General features: G+C 42.5%; 3 protein-coding genes across 4 annotated transcripts; 2 read left to right on the top strand and 1 right to left on the bottom strand.

The window, feature by feature from the left end:
• The first annotated feature begins 57 nt into the window (after nt 1–57).
• On the top strand, nt 58–3,211 carry nxt2 (nuclear transport factor 2-like export factor 2). The gene is made up of 4 exons (XM_076738950.1): nt 58–215; nt 373–459; nt 2,528–2,672; nt 2,880–3,211. Exons 1-4 carry the CDS (start codon nt 198–200, stop codon nt 3,062–3,064), a joined length of 435 nt encoding a protein of 144 aa, XP_076595065.1. The 5' UTR covers nt 58–197; the 3' UTR covers nt 3,065–3,211.
• acsl4a (acyl-CoA synthetase long chain family member 4a) lies at nt 3,184–12,147 on the bottom strand. Of its 2 annotated transcripts, none has more exons than XM_076738948.1 (15): nt 12,072–12,147; nt 9,713–10,145; nt 9,449–9,626; nt 9,256–9,365; nt 8,600–8,738; nt 8,345–8,495; nt 7,899–8,022; nt 7,672–7,743; nt 7,367–7,506; nt 7,101–7,273; nt 6,944–7,018; nt 6,638–6,826; nt 5,694–5,808; nt 4,643–4,800; nt 3,184–4,532 (listed from the first exon to the last, which is right to left on the bottom strand). In XM_076738948.1, exons 2-15 carry the CDS (start codon nt 10,067–10,069, stop codon nt 4,375–4,377), a joined length of 2,139 nt encoding a protein of 712 aa, XP_076595063.1. In that variant the 5' UTR covers nt 10,070–10,145; nt 12,072–12,147; the 3' UTR covers nt 3,184–4,374. The 2 variants fall into 2 exon arrangements, with proteins under 2 accessions (XP_076595063.1, XP_076595064.1); XM_076738949.1 differs by having other exon boundaries at nt 9,713–10,261; nt 12,072–12,119.
• A 1,527-nt stretch (nt 12,148–13,674) lies between these two features.
• eif4ebp3l (eukaryotic translation initiation factor 4E binding protein 3, like) lies at nt 13,675–17,805 on the top strand. The gene is made up of 3 exons (XM_076739909.1): nt 13,675–14,077; nt 15,917–16,093; nt 17,201–17,805. Exons 1-3 carry the CDS (start codon nt 13,945–13,947, stop codon nt 17,227–17,229), a joined length of 339 nt encoding a protein of 112 aa, XP_076596024.1. The 5' UTR covers nt 13,675–13,944; the 3' UTR covers nt 17,230–17,805.
• The last annotated feature ends 5,042 nt before the right edge of the window (nt 17,806–22,847 follow it).

Genomic DNA, 22,847 nt, shown 5'->3' on the forward strand with positions numbered 1-22,847 from the left:
AATAAACGAAAATACATACATTTATTTTGGTAGGTACACTTGGTGCCCGGAGGAAGTAATACATGCGCAAAAATGGCTGCTTTGGCTGCTAACTGATGAAGCTAAAGAAAAGCCACCGTAATTGATGCTTGAAAAGATTTTCCACTATCCTTTTGATAGTAGTATTAAGTATTTTTCCTATCCATATATCTGTACATATGGCAAACACGCTGGTGGTAAGTTTGAAACTTTCGCTACACTCAAATGCTGAAAGCGAGCAGCTAACGCAATGTTTGCTAACATTAGCTAGCTGTTTTCCCCAATGTGCGCCTTAGCGAACCAGATGAGTGCGATCAATCGCGATCAGCTTTTAATAAGTGATTGTCTCTCTAGGATTTCAGGACCCACGTCGACCAGTCATGCAGATATTCAGAAGAGTTTGTCAACATTTATTACGACTGCATGGATAAGAAAAGGAGGGTGAGTGATAATATCGATCAGTACTCTTGAGTAATTCAAATCATTTGTATGAGCACATCTGCACTAAATCGATACATCGGCATAGCCAATAATAGCCCCAGATTCTAGGTTCACAGATATAGGTGTGTTGATGTATATATCCACCAATAATTAGAAATTGCAGTCCAAAATTGTGTGAGAGAGTGGAGACAACTTTGTTTTTCAACGTTAAAATGTCCCACTCAGCACACATCATATGCGATTTAAGGGATCTTTAACACTTTATTAATGTCAAATATTTTTGTTAGATGTTAATGAAGGTATTGGCCCCCAAATCCAGCATTGGTTGGGCTGTAGAGCACATATACAGTCCCCTCCAAAAGTATTTGAACGGCAAGGCCAATTTCTTTGTTTCTGTAGTTCACTAAAAACATTTGGGTTTAAGGTCAAGAGATGAATATGAGACAAGAGTTCAGACTTTCAGCTTTTATTTGCTGGTATTTACATGTAGGTGTATTAAACAACTCAGGATACATCACCGTTTGTATTAGACCACAGCATTTTTAGATGAGCAAAAGTAAAGGAACAAAAAATTTGAAAGTAAATAACATTAATATTTGTTAGCATAACCGTTGCTTGCAATAACTGCCTCAAGCCTGCGACCCATCGACATCACCAAATGGTTGCATTCTTCACTTGTGATGCTATTCCAGGCTTTTACCACAGCTTCTTTCAGTTCTTGTTTGTTTCGGGGGGTTTCTCCCTTCAGTCTTCTCTTTAGGAGGTGAAATACATGTTCACTTGGGTTAAGGTCAGCTGACTGACTTGGCCAGTCTAAAACTTTCCACTTTTTGACCCTGTAGTCCTTTGTTTTGTTTGCAGTTTGCTTTGGGTCATTGTCCTGCTGCATGATAAACCTCCTCCCGATTAGGTTGGATGCATTTCTCTGTAAATTGGCAGACAAAATGTTTCTGTACACTTCAGAATTCACTCTGCTGCTACCATCATCAGTTACATCATCAATAAATATTAATCAGCCTGTTCCAGAAGCAGCCATGCACACCCAAGCCATGACATTACCTCCTCCATGCTTCACAGATGAGCTTGTATGCTTCGGGTCAAGAGCAGTTCCTTTCTTTCTCCACCCTTTGGCCTTCCCATCATTTCGGTAGAGATTAATCTTGGTCTCATCAGTCCATAAGATTGTGTTCCAGAAGTTTTTTGGCTCATCTCTGTACTTCTTGGCAAATTCCAATCTGGCCTTCCGATTCTTACTGCTGATGAGTGGTTTGCATCTTGTGGTGTGGCCTCTATATTTATTCTCATGGAGTCTTCTTCCAACAGTGGATTGGGATACCTTCACCCCTGAACTCTGGAGGTTGTTAGTGATGTCACTTACTGATGTTTTTGGTGTTTTCTTCACAGCTCTCACAATTTTTCTGTCATCAACTTTAGTTGTTTTCCTTGGCCAACCTGTTTGATGTCTGTTGCTCAGTACACCAGTGGTTTCTTTCTTTTTCAGGACATTCCAAATTGTTGTGGTTGCTATGCCTAATGCTTGTCCAATGGCTCTTTTCAATTTTCTTTCTTTTCTCAGCTGCAAAATGGCTTCCTTTTCTCCAATCAACAGCTCTCTGGTCTTCATGTTGGTTTACCCTCTTTAACAAGAAATGGACTTTTTATAGGTTTAAACCAAGACTAAAAACTTGGACTAGTCATGCAGAACTATTTAATGTTTGATGAATCAACCTAAAAGGCAACACCTGGGCAACAAGTAACACCTGTCAGTCACATGTTCCAATAGTTTTACTCATTTGAAAAATGGTTGGGTTCAAACAAAGCGTGGTATGTCTTGAGTTCTTTAACACATCTAGATGTAAATTCCAGAAAATAAAAGCTGAAATTCTGAACTCTTGTCTCATACTCATCTTTTGATCTTAAACACAAATGTCTTTAGTGAACAACAAAAACAAAGAAATTCGCCTTGCCATTCCAATACTTTTGGAGGGGACTGTACTGTGTGTATTCTGCTTTGGCTTGATGAAATTGCTGCTGTTTCTGTTAACTTTTCTAATTTCCTGCCTCTCAGAACTTGACCCGGCTCTACCTGGACAAGGCAACCCTGGTGTGGAATGGGAATGCAGTGTCGGGACAGGATGCCCTGGGCGAGTTTTTTGAGTCGCTGCCTTCGAGCGAGTTCCAGGTCCACACGCTGGACTGTCAGCCAGTTCATGGTTAGTGGGGCGATCTCAAACCCCGTCCAAGTGCTATTGGTGTTGTTGTTTCATAGAGGACAGTATAAATGTGAAGCAGATCATTAAATGTCAAGCAAAGCAAGCAAATCCAGATGTGAAAACATTTAGATGATGTCTGTTATTCAAAGTATTCCTCTCTTGAAGGCATGCTAATCCAGCATCAATATGTCCTTTCTTTATTCACAGAACAAGCAACCCAAGGACAGACGACCCTGCTCGTGGTGACTGGCGGTACAGTCAAATTTGAAGGGAACAAACAGCGTTTCTTCAACCAGAACTTTCTTTTGACAGCTCAGGCCACACCCAACAATGACCAGCCTGTTTGGAAGATTGCGAGTGACTGTTTCAGATTTCAGGACTGGAATAGCTGAGGCTCTCCTCATCTCCGCCTTGTCCTCTGAGCGAATGGTGGCTCAGCAGCGCAAATCTTGGAAAACAAGATGCTGTTTATTTACTGTTTTTGTAATAAAATGAAAATGTCACACCACACTGAATACGAAAAGATGTTTATTCTCAAAATGTCAACAAGGCATGTGCTTAATGATGGAGTAATAAATACAAATAGGATCACCAAAACGACCAACTGTAAAGTGACTGTCAACGTCTGCGCCTTGAAGTTTTAATGATGCAAATCCATCAACACAATAGCACTTTGAAAAATACATACAAAACACTCCTATAATATTAAAATGAGCTGGACTTCAGATAACCTTATGGTACCAACTTATACATTAACCTGTTAACTGAGGTAAAATACGCACAGTTTTACAGTATGCCAGTTCTGACTGGCTCGCTAATAAGCTTTTAACAGTTGGTAAGTAGTTAAGCATGCTTGCTCTTTAATAAATAAGGTGTCCACAAGAATTCTGACAAGTACTTTCTATATAGGCAACCCACTACTTGACAGTTTCATATATTAAAACATTTGTTTTTCTTCCTGAGTCATTTATGTTTACACATTTTGGTCTTACTTTCTGAATAAACTGACATGAAAACAAACACATAAATAAATCAACATTGGCCGGGAAAAAAAAAAAACTGGATAGGCAAGACATGACGGTGAGTAACTCTCCATTATCCATGTCAGTGAGTCTCTAGGTGGGGACATTTTTCCTAAAGCCTCAAGTAAACTTCACATGGCGATTTAGCCATTTTTGTAACAAAAGCGTAAACTGTTTCTATCTGGATGCCACTTGCTTCTGCTTGACGACACCGGTACTGCAGACTGAAGGCACAGTAACATCAGGACTCCAACTTTACAAAAGAGCATGACAAGCCTCCGTGATGATTACAGTTGTTAATATTTTCAATGGAAGTAGTGACAAAGCATCAGCAACACATGGAGGACAGTGGTACTTTTCATCGGCTACAACGGGCCAACAGATTGAAGTGGATGGCAGTCGAGTGCTGTAATGGTCTCAGAACCTTTTCATGGAACAACAGTTGCCATTTGAGTGCATCTCTGACAATCAAAACTTCTACACACGAGAATAAAAAGCAGCACAAATGGAATAACAGCTATGGCTATCTACAACTTCAGCTTTTTTTAATTCCAACATAGTTTCACCTTGATGCTTATGGTTCACAAACAGCATAAAAATCCAACTGGGTACCATGAAGACTATTTACAGATCAAAACAGTGGTTATGGTGATAATGGGGACTCTTGGGTGAAAGTAAAGCTATTTGCCGCCATACATCCTCTCTATGTGGTGGAGATAGTGGTTCTTCAGCTCTTTCCTCTTTAGCTTGAACGCGTCTGTGACGAGACCTGTCTCGGGGGTCCACGGCTCTGGACTCAAATGAACCTTCACTGGAATCTCAAATCGCTGGAGTTTGACTATATGAGAGAAAAGAGACAGACACGGTATAGTACAATGAGTAATTTGTTCTTTTCTACTCGAAGGTATAAGGACAGAAGTATTATAAAAAGATGCAATCAACTCTTACTATTAACAGCGACCTCCTTGATCTCCTTCAGAACCTCTTTTTCCATGTCGGGGTGAGTGCAGATCTCCTCCCATGTTCCCACTATGCCTCTCTGTTTGGCCAGTTCTGTCAACTTTTTCTGGTTGGGAACCACAAAGCTGATCACGTAGTTCTGTTCACTGCAATGAGCAACATTAGAAACGAGCTTTAAGATGATCAGGAGTTGTAATTTCATCCATATTTGCAAGTTCTAATGCAGTTCGTCTTTTCTCCAGCTGCAGCAGAATATAATAATGGAGAAAAAGAGCTCTGTGTAATAGTGAACAAATATTTGTACTTCAACATACAATGTGCAATACAAAAGCAGATGTGTACTTTAGGTACAGCGAACAGGAACTTCAAGCATCTCTTAGAAATGTCGTTCACTGCTGTAAATTGCTCAGTTGTTTCTTTGCCTACACTTTATTAGCTGGATTTCCTGGTTCAGACAGGTTTTAAACCACATTGTTTTTTTTTCCTCGCAGTACAAACAGGGAACACGACTCCGCCTTGGCGTCTCCTTGGACGTGTGACTGACAGTCATTAGACTGATTACAGTTGACAGTGTTTGAGAGTGCAGCTTTACAAATGAAACACATATTTGGAGGCTTCCTCAGAGCTACTGTTTCAGCCTTTGGAGGGCTACCCGTTAAAAACAAAGCACTTTGATTCACAAAAAGTGTTCAGATTAAGTATCACTTGTGTTTGATACTGCACTAAAAATACTGATTCAAAAATGTTGTAGTTTGGGCCAGTGTGCGTAACTACGTGAGAGAGTGGCTTCAGATGACATTTATCACACAGAGGTCAGACATATGGAAAGAATTCAGGAAGCATGACAGGAACAACACCATCTGTACACGATGTTGAATTGGATTAAACACCGTTTGGCATTGACAGAACATATACACCTCGTCTCTCCATAGGTCAGCTGATACGTTTGCACCTAATTGGATATGGAATATGGAAGGAGTGGAGGAGGTAATTATGGAAGAAACGTGACTTCAAATCGCATTTCCATAACCTTACTCACCTGTTTGCGTACGCGCAGATGTTGTCTACGAGAGAGCAGTTTTTCAGCGCAGACTCAACCTTTCCCAGAGACACATACTCCCCGGCCTGCAGCTTCACCAAATCTTTCTTGCGGTCTAAATGAGGAAATAAAAATCTGTTTACAACAGTGTTGTTGTCAAGCGCAGTTTCTGTGTCAGAAGTTGGAGCCACGTTGCCTTCAAATCAAATGCCATGAAATTAAGTATAATAGAGTGTCTATAAACACCGTCAGATGACGCATGTAAGCAAGGGTGGGGAATGTCCAGTTTCATGGCCGTACGCGGCAAGCAAAACGGATTGATCCGGTCCGCAACTCAGAAATACAAAAAAGTCTTTTAAAAGCACATAAATATTTTGTTTGTGTCATGAGCTTGAAATAGGCTTAACTAGACGAGTTGTAAGGACAAATGCTCCTGTCAATGCTCATTGGTGGAATTTGGGTGAATCTGACAGAGACAGGGTTGTGGAAAACTCCTTCAGGCATTTGACAAGACATGAGATGTTTCAGGAGATCAAAAGCAAATAAAACAAACTGAACATATTTGCCGTGTAATGTGGAACCAGCTGATGTGCCTGACAACCTTCAACAGGAAATCAGTTAGCTGCAAAGCAACCATGTGCTCAAAGCGCACCACTGTGAGGGGACGTGCACTGAAGTGTGCACTCTTCATCTCTCAGCTCTTTTCAAACTTGCAGAGACTCGGCTCTGCTCCAGACTGACTGCGAGCAGCATCATCATCACTGTCATGGGGCATCGGACGCCAAAGAGAAGCACTGTCTGCCGTTAGGTTAGCATGATATATGCGTCCAATAATTTAGTATGGCCCTCAAAGGATGTTATAAAAATTGAAATGGCCCTTGATAGGACAATCGTTCCCCATCCCTGCTATAAAATGTTATTGCTTTGAGACGAAATATACACACCCACTATTTGCAGGCAGCCATCTGGGTAAACCTCTCCCACATCTCCGGTGCAGAACCATCTCTGACCTTTGTCGTCCACAAAAAAGTCCTGATTGTTCTTTTCATTTCTGTAGTAACCCATGGTTACGTTGGGACCACCAATCAGGATCTCCCCTCTAGGGTTTGGCATGTCTTTGCTGGTGTAGCCACCTGTGAAGATTGGCAAGTGACGTTTTCAAAGCAACCCATAATTACCCTGTCATTAAAAAATACTTTTCATTCTGCATTTTAAGTACAGCATGCACAGACAGATTTTTCAGCCTTTACCTTCAGCCCAGTCCCTGAGCCTGATCTCGCAGCACAGAAGAGGAGCTCCAACGCGGCCGGTGCTGATGTCCGCAACTGTATCAAAAGACACAATCTTCTTACGATCTCACTGGTTATCACATTCTCTTCTCACTCTGCGTTCTGCCTCTCTTCTTACCTTCTGTGATGGTGCCTGCTCCACAGGTCTCAGTGAGGCCATAGCCTTGGCCCACTGGACAACAGAAGCACACGTTCATAAATCTCTGCGTGGCTGCGGACAGGGGGGCTCCTCCAGACAGCATCATCCTCACCCTTCCTCCCAGCAGTTTCTTCACTTTCCGGAACAGCAGGCTGCAAAAGACAGACGGCTGTGAGTTTGGTTTTAAGTTGAACACCTCAATCCCATCTCTCAGGACAGCGGAGGAAGACGTGGCGCATTCTTACGCATTGCAGAGCGGTGCGTCGTAGCCTCTCTTGATCTGCTCTAGTTTATAGTTGTAGCCCAATGTAAACAGCTTCTTCTGGATGAAACTCATTTCCTGCACTTTGCTCATCACGTTCTTGTTGATGCGATCCATGATTTCCTTTTAAGGAGAAAACACGTGGGTTTCATTTGTAGATTTCACAATGAGTGGGTTAAATAAAAAAAAGCTTGTGTTTCTGAGCAATCAGAGGAGGAAACCCAGAGAGAAGGAGAACAGAGGAGCGAGTGACGGACAGAGGAAAGAATATGAAAGCAGGAATCTTACTGGTACAGCTGCCATCAGGGTGGGTCTGAGCACAGAGCTGTCTCCTTTACTTCCTTTCTTTATCTTGGTGGACTAAAGGGGAAAAAAAAAAACAGTTGGCGGCACTGATAACATTAGAGCAACAACGATTAAGCTGATATTAATAATGTGGTCAAGTATTAGTAACCACACCCTGGAATGTTACCAAGAAACACTCAACATGACCTGCTGTGGGTGCTGGGTATTACCTGGTCTGACAGCGTCTGGGGGGATGAGTAGCCGATCCGGCAGCCATATGTGACGCAGGAGATTTCCGCTGTCATTTCCAGAACATGAGCCAGGGGCAGATAGGCTATGTAGGTATCGTTAGGTCTATCAGAACACAGGGAGGAAAGTAAAGGTGAGGGCCGGCAGTTATGACACGTTTTCTCTTCCTCCCCCCAGTTTTCAGACTAAACACAGTACCACCCATTTCCTTACACTTCTTGACAGCTAGCGAACGGTGGTTATCTTGCTCCTGAAAGCCTGTCTCAGCACAAATTTATGTGGAAAATTCTAAGAGACTCTTGTTTTGGTTGGACTAGATGAAAAAAAGACTGAAGGGAAGAGCTGTGACGTCGGGGTTAGGACGGTCAAGGAAACCCTGCTGTGCGTTATATCACACTAAATCAAAACGACCAATGCTGAAACTCACCCAAGTCCAGGGATGCGTTCACACTGGCCTGTCATCCCCGCAATCAGGTTACTGTGGACAATCATGACTCCCTTGGGTCTGCCTGTAGAGCCGCTGGTGTACATCACCACAGCCAGATCAGAGGGCTGAGGCTTCACAATTGCTCTTCCCACTGCGAGCCAAACAAACAGTCATTGTCTCATACTCAAAGTGTGAGTCTGTCATCCCCGAATTTGACAAAGAAGCACAACCAAGGCGAGTCACAGAAATACACACTATTCTCAGGCAGCGCGCCCAGCTCTCGTACGGCCTGCATGCTGTGGATGGACAGTCCTGCTGGGTAGCCTTCTGTGCTCACTTTCTTCTGGTCCACGTAGATCACATGCTTCAGTTTTGGGATCTGCGGAAGCACATTCTGGACAGAAAGAGAGGACAAAGTCGTTATCGCAACAGGATGTCTACTCACATGACTTCCTTTTATAAATAGGGATTTCTCGCTCCATATTCGCTGCCATAATCTTTGTCAAGGGCAGGAGCTTGACCCATTAAATAAGCTGGGAATCTAAGAAGTCTGTTTGAGATATTATCTCATTCATGGGAATGATCTTACTACTATTTTCCGTTCTCTCTTTAACGTCCTTCTGACCCTCCCTCGAGTGTGGCTTCTAGGAAAATGCAAAGACTTTAATCTAATCAAATCTACACACAAATCACTCACACTTCTCTGTCCTGATGTAACCAACATCTTGTTAGACCTTATTTAAAAAGAGCTCGACAAAAATAACACGTCATTCGAAATCGGGCAACGTATAGTTTCAAACATTGTCAACAGACACACACACAGCTACACTGTGATTCTGTGCGAAACACTGAATGAAATGATCTTTTTAATCCCAAACCATCATCTCCTAATGGATGGGGGATGAACTCACTTTCAGCTTCGTCTCAAGGAGTTCCACGCTGGTAACCAGATGCGTAACTCCAGTCTCGTTCAGTCCAAATGCAATTGCCTCCTCTCCCAGTGTGGCATAGAATGTCACCACTGCAATGAATTCAAAACACAGCAGTCAATGCATTATTCACACTTAGTAACATAACATCTTGTAATATCCTGCACATACTCACATGGGAAATTGCGCCTGAAGCATGCCTGAGCAGTGATCATCCACTCCGCTCTGGTTTCACAAAAGATCGCAATATTGCTTTTGGGCTCCTGCCCCAGAGCTGCCAGTCCACTGCCAAGATGACTGACTATGGTGTCCAGGTCATTGTAGGACAGCCATCTATACTCTCCAAGGATCAGCTAGAAGGAAATAAGAGTCAGTTACAACATCAGACATCTTCCTGACAAGCATCCCTCAAAAAAAAAGTAGTAATGGGAATCCTTACCTTTTTAAATACTTTACCAGTGGGCTGAATCTCATTCTCTTCGCTCAATACATCTCGGGTGCCAAGACACTGAGCTTGGCCAAAGCGCTGCACAGCATGTTCGAACAGCTTATCCAGTGTGTCCTTGCCTGGGAAGTCCTCCTTGGCCAGAGACTCGAAGTGGTCCACAGAGCGGTACGGTCCCTCGGCAAGGCCTGAAGTGGAACGGGCCTTTATCCGCTTGGACAGAGCTTGTCTTTGCCCGGCACCAGTGATGTAGTACCAGGGCAGGAATGACAGGACGGAGTACAGCCATATCACAAGGTGGACTGGAAAGAGGAGGATAGACTGGAGCGCAGAGTCTGACTGGAGACCCATACTGTTCTCTGGAGAAGTGCGTGTGGAAGGGAACTGAGCAGCAGTGGTCTGGATGGTGTGCTGGTCCCACAGATGTCTGAGGTGTGGAAGGAGAATTGTGTCAAGAGAAAAGCCCAGTAACTGACAATAAGAATCCACAACTGTAGTATGAAAATATTTGGTCCACTGTCCCCCTAATATCACACCTTAGAACTGGAATAAAAGAGAAAATACTATCAGAAAAAACACTTGTGACAGATCAAAACTTGGCTAAGTCAAAAATCAAAGTAGAAAAAGTCTGGATTGATTTTCACCCCAAATATCAGTCACATGCAAACAGCTGCCAAGAAGAGGAAGCTGGTTGCCTGTTAGCACACTTCTAACAAAAAAAACAGAACCCGGACAACCTACGTCAGCTACGGACTCAAGTATCATCCCAATCTGAAGTCACTTAAATCAGTCATCACAGACTCACCTCCCTCCTGCTTTGTAAGCAGTCTCTCTATACGTATCGGCTTTCAATGCTCAGTCATAGGGGAGACGTCCTACGAGGGTGTGGTTTAACGGGGCGAGCTCCCTCCCTTGTAGCGTACAAGCCCCTGTCTACCTTTCAACAATAAAGTGCGGATGGAGGTCATGGAAGCAGTGCTGAGACGTGGACCCTCTGACCAGTCTGGTCGCTGTCCAATGACCACAGCCCTGTGAGTTAGGCTCAAGAGGATCAAGCTGCGGACGACCAATGACAATACCCTGGAAGCTCACCCCACTCTGTGGTCAGCGAAAGGCCACTCCAGGGCTCGGCTCAGCGATGGCCTGACAGTGCAGGGTGGATGAAGGAGTGAGAGTAAACAGCTGAGGAGCTCACTCTCATGGCAAAAAACAAATATTGAATGACAGGACTTCTGCAACATTGGATGGAAAAAACAACTTCTTCTGATAAGTTACCAATAAGAACACGTATCTATGCAGCGTTATCTATGATAAATACACGAACCAAATGTCCTGATGTAACCAGTCCTCCCTGTCCTGAAGGCCTCTCTTTCCACATAGTGTGATTCACATTCCGGTGAATCATAGGTCTCGTTTACGTCACATGTCTGTGCTGTATATCTTAAAACACCTGGCTGTACTCCAGAAGGTAAATATTAAGCGTGATGTCTGACAGCTGCATGTCAGAATTTTGCCTTGGGACTTTAGAGCACTGAGAATTTCAGTTTAGGGGCACGAACAGTAGTTAACCAGCAACCATTGTTCCGTAACAAAAGCATACGCTCATTTGTTCAGTAAACTTGTTTTTTCCACTGGCATTTGAATGAACACATAATCCAAATCCCTTCATTTACAACGCATTATAGCAAACAGACAGGTTCAACTGCGGTGAATGCAAATATCCTGCCACATCTCTCTCAGTGAAGACAGTATGGTGATCTTAACCCAGCCTGACCTGTCAGCCTCAAATTTCCTGTCATACGCTGCTCACCTGCGTATGGGTTATTTCTATGGTAACATAACGCAGCCATTTTGGACCCATGTTTCTCATGTAACACATATAATTTCTGATTGTATAGGAAGGCAGCTGCCCAAATTCAGTGTGGGCAGAGTAGTTTCTACTTACAAACCTTTATTTTGAAAAACGTCTCAGAAACCATTACATATAGCTGCATTTAAATCAAAACCACGATGTAAGAATTTATCAGAACTATCTTTACGATAAGATGACCAGTGAGGTGAATCCAGCCTTGTACACACGTTGTACGGCGGTAATCTGACAATGGGCGAAGCGGGACGGCGGACAAAGTGATGACAAAAGCTGCCGCACGCTGCTGGTACAGCCCGCATCATTGAGCAACCAGCGGCAAGTTGATTAACGTTAGCTTCCCAGGATGTAGCTAAACCCAATTCAACGCTGTACACACAATTAACCGTACCATGAATCTACAAAGGGATAAAGGCAGTAATGAGATTAAAGTCACTAGCTAGAGAGTGATACCCCGCTTAGCTGGCAGCCTTGAGCCATTCTTACCTTCAGCAGTGTAAAAACCCGGCCAGTCGTGTCTGTCTTCCCCTCAAATGACCGAAAGTTACCTCTTTTCATCGCCGCGAAACCCGGAACTACTACGTCATCTGATTCCATATTTCTGGACCAATGAGCGGCCGAAGCGGATTTGCCCTCGTTTTTTTTTTTTTTTTTTTTTTTTTTTTCCCCTTTACGTTACCAGATGAAAACATATTTTACAGGAAGTAAATGCCGTCTCTGTTCTAGGATGTTATAGACATTTGTTCCCTCATGTTTGTATAGGCAGCTTGTCTGTTTGGCTGAAATGTGATCAGTGAAAACAAAAAACAGTACTATTTACATCTGAAGGGTTCGTTTTGCAAAAACAGATAGCTCCGTTTTCATTTATCAACCTACATCATGTTTTTGTGCACACCAGGGATTTTCAGTCAATTTCAGTCAGTTTACTTTTTCAACGTTTCTTTTATTTGCAACTCATAAATCCCATCATATACGCTTTGTTCAAAAATCATTTCTTAACACCCTAGTATTTTTATATTCACACGTTACATGCATGAAAACAGTGGCCCAAATGTCACGTCGATGTCGCCCTCAAGTGGTTGGGAAGCAGGAGTAACTTCTTCATATGAAACCGGAAGGAACTGAAAGTGTGCCTTACTTCCCGTTTCGTATCTGCTGTGAAGAAACTAATATTTCAGAAGAAAGCAGAAAAACGGGCAGTATCTACACAGCCCTGGATCATGTACTCATTATTTATCGTTATTTGTTTATTTGTCGGTTTTTTTCCTCAAACATCTTTATCAACAAAACCAATGCACAACAGTGACACAACAAATAAATACAACTAAAACACGGAAAAAGGGCAAAACCTCACAAACCACAAATAACAATTAGAAAATAAACAGTAAATGGATAAATAGATACATACTTGAATAAAAAAGGATACGATACAATTAAGCATCACATCATAATAGAAAAAAAAATAAGTACATAATACAGGAGAGAACGATAAAGCCCTTATTGATGTTGAAATCGATGTGAACCTAAGTGATGAGCTCTGCGTTAGAGCCATGCACACTCTGCGCCTGCAGGGGGCAGTGTTGTCGAGTGAGTGGCGTGATGGAGGTGCGCGTGTTTTAGGAGCCAGAGAAGGCCACGCCGACCCACTCCGAAACGTCTAATTTCATGGTCAGTCGTTTTCAACCCATTAACGCAATTTTGTGTTACATTACACTGCACAGTGCACATCTGTATCAAAGAATGACCTGAAGGATTTGAATGACACAGGCTGGTACTACATCTCCACTTTTTTTTAACAGGCTGCCTTTCCCTGCAGATCTAATTAGTTGGAGTATTTTTATTTCTTATCTGTTTGTTTGCACAGGTGGGTTTTATAGTGCAAAACCCTTTGTGCAGCTACATCAGAAGGGATGAAGCTCCAACAGATTGTTGTCCATATCTTATATCTCATGTTGTGTCATCTAACATTCAATTGTTAACGCCATCGTCCGCCCACACGGACTGTCCTTTACGTGAAAACATTCGCACCACATGGCCGTTGCCCCACGTGTCTCATAGCTGTAGTACAAAAACATCACGAGTGGCCCCTGCAGCTGCGGGTGATACACATTGCCATCCAGACACGGCCTGCATATAGCACATGGTAGCCTTCGGAAGCTGCTTGTACCGACGGACACCACAGGGCCCCAAACTTTGTTTATTTCAGTTTGCAAGTTGAAGCTGTGAAACTTAACGTTGGAAACTTATTTGTAAAGCACCTACAACTTTGAGGTCTTAGTTCGAGGCTGCCAGCGAGTGTTATATAGCGAGTTTAAGAACTTTTCAAAACACTTGTCCCACTCCGCCATCAGCAGCTAGCATGTCGACCGGCACAAATGAAGCTAAAAGCTGCCCCATCCCGACCAGGGTGCTCACCCTGAAGGACTGGTCCCAGCTCCCCGACTGTTACAGCCAGACACCCGGAGGGACCCTCTTCTCCACCACGCCTGGTGGTAAGGACTTTTTGAGTGCTACGCTTTCTTTGCGAATAATATTGTTTCATATTTAATGTACTTTTTGCTTTCTCAAACGCGTTCACGCAACAGAACTCGGCGGGGATAGTTTGCAAGCCTCAGTAGCTGTAACTCAACAGTTTGTGCTTACGTGCAAATACTCACAGCTCAGCGACGAGCTCTCGCGAGAAGTTGCAAACAATACACACAAAACATCTGATAAAATATTGGATTGCAATACAGCTGAGCTCGCCATAAAACACACCACAGAAGAACCCTATTTAAACCAAACTCGGGGGAAGTTGGAAAAATGCCTTATTTTACACATTGACAGTTGGCTGCAGCCTCCATGTTACCAACAAGTTTGCTGTTGTTTGGATGGCTTGGCAAAGTGAGCAATTTTTGTGAACCAATCAGTGATGAAGTAGAAATGAAGTACTTTTGCCACATTTTGCAATCAAAACAATACTACACAGTAACATAGCCATGTATATATTTCCATTGCTGATAGTGTAACAATAGTAGTAACTTTGACTTGCATATACAAGAATATAGGCAAATGCATGTCAAACATATTTCTATTTGACCCTTTTCTCCACGCACATTGAGGTCTGAGCACACAGTCACTTTGTTTCTGCATCAAAAACACTGACGTCTAAAGACAACAAGAGCTGTCTAACCCGTGACTCGGTACTTGAAGAGGGTGTATGTGACCAGCTGCCTGAACAGCAAAGTGATTGGCAGTGGTGGAGGGGCTGGAGGCTGTCCTATCCCCGCTGCTGTTTTGCTGTGCATTTCAGGAATAGTAGAGAACATTCTGTCCAAGTTGAGCTGAGAAGGCAACGTCTAATGCATGGGTGTATGAGATATATATAACATGCAACATGCAGTTTTGACTTGTATTCCAGTTAATGTGCTCCACAGTTCACTCTGCTGGGGTCATGCCATGTGTTGCTGCACAGACTGCTTCTTTTTTTTTTTTTAACGTACTGTAACTGATCCGCACTCGAATTCTGCCTTGCAATGCATTGCCTGTGTTATAGCTTGCATTCCAGCCCCCTTTCCTCGCCCCAATTCTTTCTCTCTCCCTTTGTACAGGATGAACTGCAGTTACATTACATAACATGTTTTTCCTTGTAGAGAGGTTGAGCAGATACTGTACAGAACGGCTTGAACTCCAACAACAAAAAAAGCAGCATACCACTCCTTGACTCAGTTAAATCCTGGTCAAACTTATCACAAGATGGCCTTTATGACACTGATTTTACTTGGCCTAAGTCCAAATGGTGACAGACATGAGACATGCTAAGTAAGTTGTCGATGTGGCAAGCTGCAGGGTTCGTGTGGAGATTTGAGCTTAAATCACAGCTGTGAGATAACTCGAGAAAAGCCGTCCTTTGATATATACGTAAGCAAGCATGTTTTATCTGCCATCGATGTTAAAAGCTATCACTCAGTCATAGAACTGAACATGTGGCTTAAATCTCAAGGCCTCTTGCTTCAAAGACAGAATGTTTTGTGCTTGGATTTCCTAGAACTCACTGCAGTGGCAGCCCTCATCCCTCCCCTCTGCGCACACACAGGGCCCTCCTTTTCCTACTCAAATCCCCTCCGGTGGAGGATAATCATACTTAACCCTTCAGATGTGCACCTTGCCAAGATGCATAGGCACTCTAGTAATAACAAGGTCCTCTTTTTATCCTGTAATTTTCCAGCCTTTGGTCTGTTGTGTTTGTCTTCGGAGCATTTACTTCACGTCTTTTTAGGAAGTGAGATTTGATGCTTGGTTTACTGCAGGTCGAACACCAGATTTTTTCTTTTCCTCCTTCTCAAACACAGGCACCCGCATCATCTATGACAGGAAGTTTCTGTTAGATTGTCGAAACTCCCCTCTTGCCCGGACCCCCCCATGTTGTCTGCCCCAGATCCCAGGGGTAACAGTACCTGCTACACACCCCATTGGAAAATTGCAGGATCTCAAAGAGGAGGCCGAGGAGGAAGAGAAGGACATTGCAGGTAAACAACCAAACAAGATGCACAAATTAGTTCTGAATCAGCTTGACTGCTTTTATAGCGTGGACTAACTTTACAAGTAAACCCATGTTCTGAAGTTAAAGTGTGCGAACACACCCAGAAGTCTAGAGGTATTACTGAATTTAGCAACCATGTCCATACATCTCATTTCTCACGTTTTTGTGTTTTATTAGCTGTTTCATGTGATCAAAATATCTCCCAAAACATACTATTTTGTAGCCTTATCTAATAAGAGAACTACACTACAGTATAATGCTTTTTCCGTCTAAATGCAGTGTTTTCAGGAATTTGCAACGCGGTTGTTTCCACAATGAGTCGCCAATTTAAAGTGTCATGAGTGTGCAGCGTGTGCTAATACAGCAGATAGGTGCAGCATGTGTTCCTCCAATGCTATGCCTGCATTTTCGCAGCACAGCAGTTGTGCTGTGTTAAGGACTGGGACTGGAGTGATCAGTCATTATCGCCATGTGTTAGTTTTGTCTTTCAGGGGCTGTGCCCTCATGGGCATAACAGGCTTTCAAAACTAGGCCACTGGCTTGTTGCTCAGTAATTATTATATATTTCAGACTTTATAAGAGAGACTTTCTCTGTGATAGTGTCTGCTGCTAGTTTGTTGTTGCTGAGAGGAAATAATGATTTGATGGAGATAAAATACCATGTTTTGGCAGCAGTTCTCTTGTGGCAGTGTGATCAAAGGTTTGGGCTTATGAGCAGGTTGAGACAGCAATTTATTATTCAGCGAAATACACCCAACCATCAATCTGTCCCTCTCCATTCGTGCTGTCAAACTGAAGACCATTGGCTTTAGGGTTGACCCCCTTTTTCCACTTGTCTCCCTTGTGCGGGTTGACGTGAACAGAGGACATGTCATGGCCTTTGGATTTGCAAGCTACACCCTTTTACTCAAGTGTTTTTGTCTGGCCAGTTATGAATGTATTGATAATGTCTGTACTCTGTCATGTTCTCTGTAGTCCGTTAAGGCGTGGTTGTGCTTTGGGGTTCAAACAGCAACGTTAGCTGCCAGCTGATTGTCAAACATTAATCTTTAAACTGTTTCTTGTGTCCCCCCCCTTTTTTTTTTTTCAACAGATGACAACCAGTTTGAGATGGACATCTGAGCTCCAGTATTACCTCCTGTGGAGAGTTATGAGTTAAAAAGCCTCCGAGGTCATTCATGACTGTAATGCATTACTACATATAAAGCTTTGTTTTTTCACCTTTTTTAAATAAAAGCTTTTGTGAGGAACCAAACAGAATGGGAAGCTGGAAAACTGTAGGGTATTTTTGACCCTAAAAATGTACGTTAAGCAAAGACATGGTATTACATGGGTAGATGGGTTGCTGACTCACTTCAGAGCTGCAGCAGGATTGGAAAAGTCCATTTTGATTCAACTTTTTTTTATCTTTTGTAAATAAGAAAAATTGTACAATGTAGCCAATTTTTTTTTTTTTTTTTTTTTTTTTTTTTAAGTTGGGGAATATGAGATGATTACATTACGATGTGTAGAATTTTTCACTGCAGGCATCAGTTTTGTTGTATTTCCCCCCTAAAAGGATGGCTAACTTTCTTTGTGATAGGCACACGTGTCTCCTAATACTGGGGGTCAGAGCCTACTGAAAATCAGCTCCTGCTCTGTGTTGTACGGAGGGAGGGATGAAATGTGAATAATTTCAAATAAAGGCTGTTCGAACTATCAGCAATCATGTGTTTTATTTATTAGATGTATACCACATTTTATTTTGATTAATGTTGATGATGATGTTATTCTTATTATCTATCGTCCAAAGTGTAATAAAACCATTACATTATGTAATATTTTCTTATCTCACAGAGCTGCATGCTGACAAAGACCTCAACCATGTACCATTTTAACACCCAGTCTGTTTGTCACGCATTGATAGCACATTTGTCATGAAAAAAAACCCCAGTTATGTTAATATTTCTTAAAATGTAGGACTTTCTCTCAACTGATATTGAAGTTTTAAATGTTATTCTTTCATGACAAGAAACTTTGGCACTTAAAGCTCAAAGCATGTAATTGCATAGGGGACAAATCTGTGTTTTATGGCTGTTAATGAGTGCCAACTGTGCAGCATAGCTAAGAGGAACTATATTTCAATTAGCAAGAGCTTGTCTGTAACAGCCTCGGACCCCCTTGTGTAATGGAAAAGCATGTGGCCTCAGAAACCTACATGTGAAGCAGTTAATGAGTTGCATAACCGTGTCCTGTATGGAGCAGTATGTTTTTGTGGACTCTCCTCACAGCCCGAGTTGGCCCATCTGTGTTGAATTGATTAAGCAGTGAAGCAGTTGCTTTAGGCTAAATTATTAGCATTAAGGTCAAACGTATGCGTGGATTTATGTTGCTCAAGACAGAATATTGAACAGTCTGAATTATCATAAGACATGGCCATCTGACATACTCAACTGGTAAAACATTTAAGTCTAATAAAACAAAAGCTGTAGCTGAAGATACATTTCTGAGCAACAGGGTTGAATTTAGAGTGCACCTTTAGTGCATGTTACTGAAAGACTGAAGGCTAACCAGACCCACGTACACTGTGTATTCATGAACAGGGTCAGAGCTGTGTATGTGTGCTCGTTCCAGACACTGATCTGTAGATTAGGGAGGCTGAGTGTGGGAGCAGGCCTGGCCTTAAGGAATGAGGGCAGCTGCAGCACTGAGGGTGGATATACTGTAGCCTCTCTGCTATGTGGGGGTGGGGTGTGACACCTGCTAGTATTTGACCAGGCAGTTATCTCAAATATGTAATTGTGGATTTACTGAATATATATGACTCATGTTGAGGCAGATAAGGCATGAATATTTATTTCAGCACTAATGACACCAGCAGCTACTGATGATGATCTTCAGTATTCAAGTCAGAACTGGTAAGCAGGTCCCTCTGCATCATGTGTGAGGTAGTGATGTGAGTCAGTCTGCTCAGCTGGTCTAGTCCCACAGCCTTGCAGATGTGACTGGTAGCCATTTACATTGCCTTAAAGGTAAGAACTGATTTTTGGCTAGGAGGCTATGATTTATTGAGGTTTTTTTTTTTTTTTTTTTTTAATAATAAAGCTCAGAGCAGGTTTAAACTTGTGTTCAGTATTTGGTCCATCTCACTTCTAGAGCATGCAAAGTAAACTTGCCATGGGCCATGGTGTTGCTCTGCCCTAAATCAAATAGACCCAGACGAGACTCACAGCAGTGCACAGTGATAAGATAACTTTGCCAAAAGTCAGGGTAAAACTGAATAAGTCTACACTTTGTGCACACCTGGCTGTTTTCGTAAAACGTGCCGATTGACCTGCATACACTGTTTGAACAAGTGTGTGTGTGTGTTCGTGGCAGGCACGTGAGAACAAGGCCAGGTGACTATGATAAACGCCACATGCTACCATCATGTAGTTTTGAGGGATTTCCTGTCTGGAAGAGGGGGAGATATGACGCCTGTCCTTGTGCACACTGTACACACACCTAAGTTTTGGTGACACGCAGTTAGAAGGACATTTATACTGATACACCAAATCTGATGCAGTTGCCCAATGTCCTATTTTGGGATGGGCACGATGTGCAAACACAGCTTTGGTGTCCAGGCAAATGGGCGAGGACAGATATGCCCCAGGTGTACTGTATATCGAAGCCACCATCTTTCACAGACATTTGATTTGATTTCTACAACACATTCAGAACCTCAAGTTCTGCTAGGGAGTCACAAAGGGTGAAGGTGAAGGGCTGGTTCTTTCTCTAATCCACTGCTGTCTCCACCGTCTTTAGAGCATTGAGCTCCAAGTTTTTTGTTGTTGTTTGCCTGCACCACGTCACCAGACAGTCAATCTTCCACCTGTAGGCAGACTCATGTTCACCAGAGATGAGCCCAATGTAGGTGATGTCATTGGCAAACTTCAGGAGTTTGATGGACTGTTGGCTGGAGGTGTACAGAGGGAGGAGCAGAGGGTAAAGGACATGACCCTGCTTTCCCCAGCTTCATGTGCTGCCTCCAGTCAGACAGGAAGTTTATGATCCACCTGCAGGTGGGGTCAGGCACACTCTGAGCTTGTCCTGATGACTCTCTAAATTAAAAAGATATCTCCTATAACTGAAAAATTATTGCTCATTGTGATTGCATGTCTAAAGTTCGTTCACTGCATGCAAAATCCACCTCCCTTATCTGTCAATAGCATGGCTGCCACTCTGTCCGAGTCGTAGATATAAATTTACATATATGCACCATGATTTATGACTTTGTAAATTTGATGTAAATATGTAAAATTCACTGCAAGCTTCCAATCACACCTGCACATGATGTCCAACATACTGTCATTTGTCATGTGTCATTTTTAAGAATTCTGAAGTTTTACATGGGATTATGTCAAGAAAGATTTGTTGTGGGAACCCACTGGTCAAACAGGGAGGTTCTTGCTGGTAAACTTACGACTGCACATGTGACAGTGACACATACTAAGCATGCCATTAACTGTCTGGAGAAGGAGGGTCCAGAGGTGTCCAAGCATCTGCAAACATGCATTTGAGAAGGCTTATTTTATTTAGAAATGTTATGCACTCTTCAAGCCCCCATATTGTTATATTGCGAGCATGACAAAATGAAATTACACATATTATATAAGTAAAAATAATCCAAATTTCCGAGTAAAATAAGAGAGAAAACAGAGCATACTTCATTAAACACATTACACTGAATTCATATAGTGACCATAAATGTGTAGGTGTGACACGAGGTTCTGTTTGATCCTGATATGAAATCAAACCATTGACTGGAGAACCAGTCGGTGGTTTGATTGCTATACATCTTTTAAATGTCGTTTTGGAAAATAACAGCCTTATGGGACGGTAAACAACTTCACTCCAGACAACCAGCCCCCCGAGTTTCAATGAACTCTGGTAAACTTGCTCCACTGCCCTTTTCCACAAACAAAATATTCCCCCTTTTCATCTCCTTCCCCCTCCCTTCCCCTCTGCTCCCCTTCTACTTTCCCTGTAATAGGGTTGGGTAGAGTTGGACTGGCAGACGCGGCTCTATTTTTGTCATCCGCTCCTGTCGAAGCCGTTGGTACAGGCTCGGGCTGAATTGCCAGGGTGACGATGTAAACAGACACTCTAACACACGACCTGCTTGAGCACATCTATCACGGTGAGGAGGGGACGGGGCCTGAAGTTGACTGCATGTTTATCTCATGTATGAACACATATTCACAATCTTAAATTTACATGACATTTACTTAAACATTTACATAGCAGGAAATCAGCCAACTGTATTACAGAGTGACTTTTGTTGAGTTCACTAGTAAAATGATATTCAATTCCTAGATCACTGCAGTGCTTTGAGATCAAGTCTGACACACAAGCTGTTTTTAGATTACACTACATTCATATACAAGCATGTTTCATCTTTGGTTTCACCTGTTTAGAAGGTCAGGTTTGCAACAAGGACTGTGTTATGAAGGAAAATTAACTTTTAATTGTCCTCGCAGAGCTGAAAACAAACCATTGTCTTTTTTAGTATACAACCAACATATTTAGAATAACATGTAGTAGCCATGCAGTTGGCTCAATGTTGGCATAAAGCTCATGACACCTCTGCTGTTTGTTGCAGAATCGTCTCATAGGACAGTCTCATATCAGTCTATTAACAGATGCTGCCAGGCTCTTGCATAATATGTCCCTGCTAACAGTACATTTCAACAACATCTTTCCATGCATAACTTTGTACCAGCTGTAAACATGGTTTAGTATGTGTCATAGGTCAGGGCCTTGTTTGTCTCTCCACCGGTCTACAACTGTCTGTTTATCTAGACAAACTGCTAACCCCGTGTTGTACATACTCATTGTGCAAGCCTCATCGCGTGTTGCCACACAGTTTGGTATCACCTTGCAGAAAAGAGACCAATTCCTTTTAAGATCCACTGTCAATGGCAGCTGTCATGCTGGCTGGCTGCTGGTATGCTACTATATCCATGCTGCACCCATGTAATGTCATGTCTGATGGAGGACCTGAGATGATGTTTCACAACCCTGCCTCCCAGTTCTACCATCCCACCCTGTGTGTGCGGTGCACATGCAGTTGTGTTTACTTGACAGCTGTACTTACTATTTACTTTACAGATTAATAATATATATACAAATCAGTTCATCAAATCATTAAATAGGATATTCTGTGTTTGTGTTAATGCAACAGCAGTTATTATCCAATATTATATAATAATGTAACACTATAGTTGCCTTTCTGCTGCATAATGCCTAATGCATTATGAATTTTTTCCTCAAGTAACATTGTGAATGTATCAGTATTTTACGCTGTGGTATTGTACTTTTCTTCCACCACTGGCCACCACTGATGTGCTGCATGCGCGCAGGCAATAAGGAACACGCTAAATATGCAAGTGTTTGCGAGCGTGTTTAATTAAATGCTCCTCGTATGATGGAGGGGCCTCCTCTGAGTGACATGTAATGCTGAAAATCATATTTTTGAAAATAAAAATAAAATACAAACACTGGCACTAGCCTACATAATAGCCCAACAGTTGAGCAACTCACTGTCTGTTAAAAGGCAGAACAGCGACAGACCACACTTCAGCGAAGACTACACTGGGAATAGTCTGACATCTGCTGGGAGAAAACCAGTAATACATCTTCCCAAAGCAGTTCTGCTGGTGCATGGTAAATGAAGTCATAAAGATGTTGTTTAACAAGGCCTCAAAAGTGTTTCATTGTTC

Source organism: Chaetodon auriga, chromosome 9 (assembly GCF_051107435.1).
Source record: "Chaetodon auriga isolate fChaAug3 chromosome 9, fChaAug3.hap1, whole genome shotgun sequence".
Lineage (NCBI taxonomy): Eukaryota > Metazoa > Chordata > Actinopteri > Chaetodontiformes > Chaetodontidae > Chaetodon > Chaetodon auriga.